The sequence below is a fragment of the Elephantulus edwardii genome, unplaced genomic scaffold (assembly GCF_000299155.1).
Source record: "Elephantulus edwardii isolate Elephantulus edwardi_28Jun2011 unplaced genomic scaffold, EleEdw1.0 scaffold00384, whole genome shotgun sequence".
Taxonomy (NCBI): Eukaryota; Metazoa; Chordata; class Mammalia; order Macroscelidea; family Macroscelididae; genus Elephantulus; species Elephantulus edwardii.
In genome coordinates this window covers 614,488-624,101 of record NW_006400134.1, presented here as the reverse complement: position 1 = coordinate 624,101, position 9,614 = coordinate 614,488, and the positions used below count along the sequence as shown (strand labels likewise).

At 41.3% G+C, this 9,614-nt stretch overlaps 2 protein-coding genes across 4 annotated transcripts in view; one reads left to right on the top strand and one right to left on the bottom strand.

The window, feature by feature from the left end:
• Positions 1–4,787: 4,787 nt before the first annotated feature.
• On the bottom strand, positions 4,788–4,943 carry LOC102852361 (60S ribosomal protein L39-like). Its single transcript, XM_006902217.1, has one exon. The coding sequence runs from the start codon at positions 4,941–4,943 to the stop codon at positions 4,788–4,790; it is 156 nt and encodes a 51-aa protein (XP_006902279.1).
• Positions 4,944–5,823: 880 nt separating this feature from the next.
• The window catches only part of PRPF3 (pre-mRNA processing factor 3), a 30,685-nt gene continuing 26,894 nt past the window's right edge, over positions 5,824–9,614 (top strand). The window contains exon 1 of one of the 3 annotated variants that reach the window (XM_006902214.1): positions 5,824–5,937. The gene's annotated coding sequence lies outside the window, so the exon portion shown is untranslated. The remainder of the gene's footprint in view (positions 5,938–9,614) is intronic. The other 2 variants (XM_006902215.1, XM_006902216.1) reach the window with 2 other exon arrangements.

The following is a 9,614-nucleotide window of genomic DNA, read 5'->3' as shown; positions in this document are numbered from 1 at the left end:
TTGAAGAATTTTGGATTTGTGTTCTAGAAACACGTACCTCTACAAAACTGGGGCTCTTATTGAGTAACTTTTATATTCCATTTTTAAATTTTCAGCATTAATTTATACACATTATGTTGAGAAATACTAAAGAATAGTATTTCACTGTGTAGTAACAAGATAAATAAACAATGTGTTAATCTAGGTAACTGAAAGGGAAATGTTAGTGTTCCCATTATGTGCCACTACATACATGACTCACCAGCAATCTCATTACTAAGTATATATACTAATGAAATATGACATGCAACATGGCCAGATATATGTACACCTCTGCTTTAATTCACAATAGCAAAGAGGTAGGAACAACCCAAGTGTCCATTAATGATTAAATGGTTAAAGAAATGATGGTACATATACACCGTGGAGTACTGTGCAACACTAAAAAATAATTTGGGAAGAACTGCATAGCATGGACGAAAACTAGAAGACATCACACTAAGTGAAATATATCAGTCACAAAATGGCAAATATAAAAGTACTAGTATAAAAAGCCAAAGGGAGATTTACACACAGATAGATTGATTCTTGGGTTACCAGGAAGGAGAAAAGAGAGAGGGGAGTGAAAATTAATAGGTAATAGACACTTAGATTAAGATGGGTGAAGGGAAAGGCAATATACAATAAGAGAATGATCAGCCCAATACCTCTAAAGAAAGGGAAGACACAGAAAGGCACACGAGAAATACAATCAACAGCAGATACATAGGCAGGCAGGCAAGATGGACAGATATGGGTAGGAGAAAATGACTACATATGTAACCACATATATGTTTGGCAGATGATAGTCCTACATCCTAGTATAAGCTGGAAATGTTGTACACTATGATTCACAGCAATCCTGTGAACAGCCAGCCTGAAACTTGCCCTATTACTGTGCCATCTTCTCCATCATTGTGATGCTAAAATCCACTGCTGAAGTTATAGTGTCAGTCCGTCTTATTGGGGGTCTTCCTCTCCTTCTCCGACCATCTTTCCAAGCATGATATCCCTTTCTGAGGAATAGCCTCACTTAGCTACATGTCCAAAGTATGAAAGATAAAGCTTCATCATCCTTGCCTCCAAAGAGCACTCTGGCCATACCCTTTCCAGGACATATCTGTTCTTTTGGCAATCCCTGGGATGTTCTCGAACACCACAACTCAAAGGTATCATTTCTTCCTCTGTCATCCTTGTTGATTGTCCAGCACTCTGATGTGTAGCAGGGGATTAAGAAGACCATGGCTTGAATCAAGCATACCTTGGTCCTCAAAATGACATCATTGCTCTTCAGTATTTTGGAGAAGTCTCTGACAGCAGATGTGCCCAATGCAGTATGTTCCCCGATTTCCTGACTGCTGGCACCATGGGTATTGATTTTTTTAATCTTTTTTTTTTTTTTTAATTTGTACTTACTATTTTTTTGTGTGTGTACCATCAAATCAGATCTGACTGGTACAGGAGGAGATTGCCCCTCCTTCTCCAGCAGAGCATCTGGTGGATTCAAACCGTGTGTCTCTGGGTTTGCAGTGCAGCTTCTTGCCACTAGGGCATCAGAGCGCCCAGGTATTGTTGATTCAAGAAGAAAATGTTATTAGGTGCTGTAAAATTGATTCTATGAATAGATTGAAATGTTGCTCTATCCTTTACCATCCTCAGAGTCTCTTCCATGCTTAAGTCCACGGTTAGACTGTCAATCCATCTTGTTAAAAGATCTTCATTATCTTTTGCTGCCTCTACTTTTCTAAGCATTGTCTTTTTTCAAGGACTGATGCCTTGTGACAACATGCACAAAGTTTTACTATCCTTGCCTCCAATGAGCACCTTGGTTTTACTTTCTCCAAGAAAAATTTATTTTTTCTTTTCGCAGCTCATGGTCTATTCAACTGCTATTATGTGCCGTCAAATTGACTATGATTCATAGCAACCCTGTGAATGGATCTAAACCCTGCCCTACCTATCTTGTGTCATCCTCATCATCTCTGATATTCTTGAGCCCACTGTTACAGTCACTGTATTATCTTGAGGGTCTTCCTCTCTTTTGCTGACCCTCCAACTTTCCATTCATGATGTCCTTTTCAAAGATTGGCCCTTCCTAACAACATGCCTAAATTATGTAAGGCAAAGCTTCATGATCCTTGCCTCCAGGGAGTACTCTGGTTGCACTTTCTTCAAGGCATGTTTTTCTGGCTATCCGTAGGATATTCAGTACCCTTCTCCAACACCACAACTCAGAGGCATCAATTCTTCTGTTATCATTAGTCACTGTCGAACTTTCAGATGCATAGCAAGGAACTGAAAAGACTATGGCTTGGATTAGATGGCACATAGTCTTTAACATCATTTCCTATAGCACTCTGGAGATGTCCTTGACAGAGATTTCCCCAATGCTACATGTCCTTTAACTTCTTGACTGCTGGTACCAAGGGTATTGATTGTGGATCCTAGTAAGGTGAAGTCATTGACAGTTTCTGTCTTTTCTCCATGTATCATGATGTTGCCTATTGGCCCATAGTGAGAGTTTTTGTTTTCTTGATTTTGAGATTTAATCCATAAAGAAGGGCCACATCTTTCTTGATATTAAACCATGCTCCCTTGCTGTCTTTGAACAATAGCTTCTTGGTTTAGCTATAGGGTTTGCATGAACACAAATGTTCTGGTATTCCCATTCTTCTCAGTGGTAGCTATGATTTATTGTGATCCACAGTCAAAAACCTTCGCATAGTCAATACAACAAACATCCTTTTGATGTTCTCTGCTTTTAGCCAAGATCCTTCTGACATCAGCAATGATATCCCTAGAACCATGACCACTTTTAAACTCAGCTTGAATTTAAGATTTTACTTCCATTGATATTATTGATGTTGTTTGATTCTGTTGGATCATCGTTTCAAAATCACTGATGGATATGAAGCAACTGAAAATACCATGGCTTGGGTCGAGTTTACCTTGGTCTTTAATGACTTTGCTCTTTAGTACTTTAAAGAGGTCTTTGATAGCAACTGCTTCATGAAACAAGTCTTTTTATTTCTTAATCTCAGTTTAGGAGGCTAGAAGAACAAATTCGAATACCAGCATTAAAGGCAGGCTTTCTGTCAGCTCTGGGGGAAGGTCCTTGTTTCCTTCAACATCTGCTTAGTATGCCTTGGAGCCCTCAATGTGCTTTGACAGGAGTCCTCCCGAGCCTAGGCTGGTCCTAGTGCAGGGACTCTGGATCCAAAGGATGAACTATGCTTCCCACTCTTATTTCTTGGTGTTAGTATGTCTCTGTTGGCCTTTCTCGTTTTGTCTCTTGTAAAATAAGGTATTTTCAGGTCATATACCAGAACTACTCTCTTTACATTGTGTCAGGGCTATGATCTGAGTAATAGTGTTGCATCCCATCCTTTTGTTGTTAGGTGCCATCAAGTAGACTACAAATTCAGTGACGCTTTTAACAGATCTGAACCTTGCCTTACCCTGCACCATTATTAAGGTTTCCATCAAGTTTCAGCCCATTTTCAGTCACTGTTATAAATCCGTCTTGTTGAGGGTCTTTCTCTGATCCTCTACCTTTCCAGCATGATCTTTTTCTAAAAAGACTTTGACAACATGCCTAAAGCATGTTTTAATTACTAAGTATTTTATTGTGTAAGGTGTTATTAGGTTAGTTCTGACTTGACACTACACATTACAGGAGCCATAGTTTCAGGTGTTACTAAGTTTGAGATTTCTATCACTGTCTGTGTGTTGCGGCTGGCTGCTGTTGAGTTGGTTCCCAATTCATGCCAACCCCACGAGCAATGAAATAAAATCTTTCCTGGTTCTGTACCATTCCCATGAGCAGTTGCAATCCAGACAGCTTTACTGAATAGGTTTTTTTAAAACTGAAATTTATTTTATTGTAGATCAGGAGTTGTTGTTGTTTTTCAATTGGAATTTTTTTTAAAGTTTAGAGACTTAGGGTTTCCAGTGATTCATTATTGCACTTTTCTCCCTGCCCACCCTTCCCCCTATTTACTGACTAGTTTTTAGAGATTGATAGCAGTTTTCATCTTAGAGTTCTCACTCTAGAAGCACCGCTGAAGCCTCCCCAGACAGATGGGGAGTGGCTACCCATGAGGTTCTTAGGCCAAGATCTCAAGACAGAAATTCTACCACTGTACTACTACTGCCCCTTACATTTGTGTGGCGGTGTTGCGTGCCATTGAGTTGGAACCAACTCACAGCTGAGTTTCCAATGGGTTTTCAGAGGCAGTAAATCACTGTTATTTAGACTGAGAAGGATGAGCAATCTCCTCCTCTGAGATTTACTGCTTCTGAAAACCCACTGGAGGGTCCTCTATGAGTCAGTTCAACTGGAAGGCAAACAACAAAAAAAATCACATAGTAGGAGATTGCCCATCCTTCTGCCCAAGGAGCACCTGGTGGATTCTAACTGATTGCATTTGGGATTGCAATGCAGCTTATCACTAGGCTAATGCTGTAGGGAGCACTGTTTGTAAGGGTATTTTCGTTTACTCTTGCTTTCCTCATAAACCTGTGAGATCGAGTCTCCTTATTTTATTTTACATTCTTAACAAAATTTTGAAAGTATACAGAAAGATATTCTACTTACACCACAGGCTTCATATATTTATTGAAAATATGGGGGCATAAAAACATGCATTCCAGGGAAAGTGATCAGATTGACATAATGTTAAGCTTGACACGTAGCATGTCGGTTGACGTGGTGCGATGCTTGTGGACCTAGGTTGATTATGGCTGCCGCATCACGTGTGCGCGGCTTCTTAGAGACCGAGCTTGGTTCTTCTCCAATGTCTCCTCTTGGAGTTGTATCTGATTTTATTGCCAGTTTTCATTCGAATCCACTGAGGAATCGGACGGTTCTGCTTTTGTTTCTTTGCCAGGAACCTCTTGATTCTGAAAGTCTTATGAGAAGACATGGTGTAGACAAAATAGGACCGCACTAAACACCATGGAGGAAGAAAAGAGAAGGATTTTTTTTTTTTAAATTCATTTTATGGTGAAAACCAAAAAAGTCTTACGTAAACTAGCTTAAAGTGATACAATTATCAAGTAGCACAGCTGGGATACAAATCCAGGCAGTTTGGCTTTAGCGCCTCTCAATCATTCTCAACTCATTGCCCTCGAGTCCCAGCGGGTTTCCAGGGCTGTAAATTGCCCATATTTCTCCTATAGAGCGGCTGGTGAGTTCAAACCGCCAGAGGTGTGGTTAGCAAGGTTACTCGCCAAGTACTTCACCACCAAAGCTCCTATCTTAATCACTACTCTCAATAAATCTTAGGCACTGACTCTCAGAGGGTGCCAGCCATCACTGACAAGTAATCAATACTTACTGTTAGTGAATGCGAAGTGGAGTTACTATCTTCACAGTCCTATATATATATATATATATTTTTTTTTTTTTTACCCTCCCCCGCCCCATGATCTCTAGCACCACTCTTACGCAAGGGAGAAAAAGCTAAGGAGTGGTATCGAATGCAAAGATTCATTTTGAGAGGACTTACTTTCTACCAGAAAGGCTATGTTAAGCCAAATACAAAATCCCTTTTTTCAGTTCTAGTTTAATTTTCGTACCTTTATGCTCCGCACGAAGAAAACTTCTGGAAGCCCAATTTCAGCTTCAGGAACCAGGAACTCCAGTCACGCAGCTGACACAAATGGCAGAGGAAACGGAAACAGCGGAATTTGAATAGAAGACAAAGCTTAGACTTCCGCCACGCATGCGCGCTGCTGACGCCCAGCCCGGCCTGTACGCCTGCGCGACTCGGCGGGCTGGCTCTCCCTCGTCACATGTTAAGGGACCGCTTCGTGGCGGCGGCTGTGGAAGTAGCGACGGCAAGCCGTGCGGCGGCCGGAGGGTTTCCGGTTCCGGTGTAACGTTCGGGCTCCGTCTCAGGGGCTGAAGTTTGTGAGGTGAGTAGTGGCCCGGGGCCCAGAGAACGTGTCCGCTTGGTCCGAGTGGCTGGGATCAGGGTAGTCCGAGAGTAGGACTGGGGCGAGAAGGCTCAGCGGAAAGGAGTTGAGAACAGAACAGGTTCTGGGGGCGACGAGGTTGGAATGGGATTGTTGGGAGGCAAAGGGCGGGGGGCGAGGAGGGAGCAGGGGAGGGAAACCGGCTCTTGAGTGAGTTTGGGTATAACAAGATGTGGGATGGAGTCTGTTAGAGTTTAAGCCAAAAGAGATGGAGAAAGAGCTCGAATAGAAAAATGAGGATTTCAGGAGGATTGGAGAAGAGCATGAAGTGAAAGAATTCTTTCTGAAGATTGCAGTCAGCTAGCTGCTCATTCGGGAATCAGTCTTCCTCCTTCCACACTTCAAACCCTATCCCCACACTCTTTAGCTGTTGTATAGTTGCTTAGTGATAAAGCTAAGTACTTGAAATTTTTCGTTTTGTACCGGAATTTTTATTTTGTACCAAATGGGCTGTGTAGTTTGTGCAAGATAGAGGATCTAGTCCAACTTGAATACACCCGTTATTATAGTGTTTGTGTGTGTATTTCTCCTAATGATTAATGGTACCTCATTTCTTGATTTCGGGCTTTTAAATTGTTTCTACTTTATGTAGTCTACAGTTCTTTTTAGTGGAACATAAGCTCCATTAAAGTGAGAATTCTTTTTTCCCACCTCTGTCTCTTCATTGCTCAATATACCTCTTGGTACATAGTATTTGTCAAGAAATAGTCTCTCAGTGAATTGTCATGTGGCTTTGGCAGTTTTGTAAAATGATTAAGCCTCAGAGGAGTTCATTAATTTGCTCAAGTGCTAATGAACTTGTAAATGTGGGTCTTGGTATCCATCCTAACTTTTTAGTGTATTAAAGGTTTTTTTCCTTGCACTCAAGTCTAGAGATGTATATTCTTTGTGGTAGCTGGATAAGTCTCTGATCTTTCTTTTGATTAATGAACAGTTTATGTGTAAATGACAGCACTGGTGGTGCAGTGGTTAGACATTTGGTTAACTGAAAGTTTGACAGTTCAAACTTACCTATTTGGCCCTAGGGAGAAGGACTTGGCAATCTATAGATAACAGCCTAGAAAGCTTAGTGGGGTAGTTTTTCTTTGTCATGGGGGCTTAATATCAGTTGAAAGCAACTGAGGAGCACCTAACTACAGCAGTATACGGATAATGATAGGCTGTATGGCTCTCGCATTGTGGGAGACGAGAGCTACCAGGGAATTATTCATTTAATTTGTCACTAAAGCACATTTTTCTGCTGTTATAAATTCCCCTTAGCTTCTGTAATCGATTGAATTTGTCTATACCAAAACTAAATCCGCAGTTTTTCAAGAAATCTTAACAGAAGATAAATCTACCAAGGATGTAGAAGTTAATTAGATTATGTATTTTAGGAGAAAAGATATATCTTACTTTCAAGATAACTCCCTGTATTGCTGAGAGGTTAGCTTGGAAATTGAGGTTAGTGCAATATAGTGACTGTTTTCTAGGCACTATGGAGGTATTTAGGGAACTCTGGTGGCCTAGTGGTTAAGGACTTGCACTGCCAACCCAAAGGCAAGGTGGTTTGAATCCACCAACTGCTCTGTGGGAGATAGATGGACTGTCTCCTCTTATCTGATTTACAGTCTGAAAACCTCTTGAAGGGTGGACTATGAGTCAGTTCTGACTTGATGACAATGAGTGATGGAGATAATTAATGAAAGAAAATTTGGCTGTACTTAGAAAGAGTTATGATATTTAGGTGGTGGTTGTTATATACTGTCAAGTTGGAACCAAGTCAGAGCTGACCCTCCAATGGGTTTTCAGAGGCAGTAAATGGCATGAGAGTTGATCGTCCATCTTTCTCCCATGGAGCAGCTGGTGGATTCAGCTGTGTATCTTTGGGTTGTCAGCACAGTTTCTTATCACTTGACCACCAGCAATCCCTGATATTTATGTGGTGGTGGTTATTATTGTTAGGTACCTTTGACTCAAAACCAACACATAGCTGACCCTCCAGTAGGTTTTCAGAGGCAGTAGATCACACAAAGAGAGATTGCCCATCTTTCTCTTGCAGAGCAACTGGTGAATTTGAATTGTGTGTACCTTCGGGTTGGCAGCACAGTTCCTTACCACTAGGCCACTAGAGACCAAAATTTAAAATTAATAATGTTTTAAAATAATAATAACTTACATTGATTACAAGTTAAAGATTTGTTGTGGAGAGTTGAGACAGTTTTAGCTCTGCAAACTGTACTATAAAAGGGACAGAATGTGCAGCATTCACCAATACACTTACTGGTCAACATCTCCTTGATGTGACACTTCCTTTCTCTGACTAACCACTAAGAGTTAGATTAGATCTCTTTTAGCTACCTTAAGGTAGGTCAGAACATCCCATACCATCTCCAGGGCCATAGGGGGTCAGCTTAGGAGTCTGCACAATTCCTTGCACTTCACACCAGCATGTCTGTCTCTCATCCCTTGAGACTAGGTCTTTCATCAGTTGCTCATTCAACTTTTCTCTGATCAGCTTCTCAGAACTGGAGCCGCAGATATTTATTTTACTAATAGCCCTTGAGTTGTTACGAATCATAGTCGACCCATAGGCACATAACAGCAACAGCATAATCAGCCTCTGGTGGCTCATTATGTCAATGGCTTAATTAATTCTGTTACAGCCTATAACTGTTACCTCATGCAGTAGTCTCCTGATCGCCTTGCTGCTGATGCCACAGGTATTAATTGTAGATCCAAGTAAGATGAGATAATTAACAATTTCAGTCTTTTGTAGACATATTGCATTGAAAAAGTGTACTGTCAGGGACCTCTCCAAATTACTTGGGAGCAGTGGTGTTAGCTTGTAGACTAAGGTGCACCTGATGCAGGCCATGGTCTTTTCAATCACTTGCTGTGCTTTTGAGTGGTGGACAGCGACTAAGGATAATAGAAGAAGTGATGCCTTTGAGTTGTGGTGTTGAAGACGAATACTGAACATCCCATGAAGTGCCAAAAGAAGAGACAGATATGTCTTGGAGAAAGTACAGCCATAGTGTTCCTTGCTGGCAAGGATAGCTAAGCTTTGTCTCACATACTTTGGACTTGTTGCTAGGAGAGGATATTCCTTGGAAAGGGACATCATGCTAGGAAATGTGGAGGGTCAGCAAAGGAAAGGAAGACCTTCAGTGAGATGTATTGACACAGTGGCAGCAGCAGTGGACTAAGGTGTGTCAGAGATTGTGATGATGGCACAGGATGGGATAAGGTTCAGATCTGATGTTCATAGGGTTGCTTTGAGTGGTTCTCAACTGGCACCTAATAATGATAACAATACCATAGGCTGAAGGTAGAAGGTCAGAGAAAGAGAGGAGACTCAGCAAGGTGGATTGACACAGTGACTGTAACTATGGGCTCAGGTATATCGGATTTTGAAGATGGCTCAGATAGGGCAAGGTTCAAATTTGTTCATAGGGTTGCTATGAGTTATAATCAACTCATCAGTACCTAACAACATTGCTGATGTTGTTGTTATGTGCCGTTGAGTCGCTTGCGACTCATGGTGACCCTATGTACAACAGCCCTAAACTCTGCTCTGTCCTGTGCCAATTGCACTGTCTCTGACACTCCCATCCCAATTATCCCAGTCACTGAAT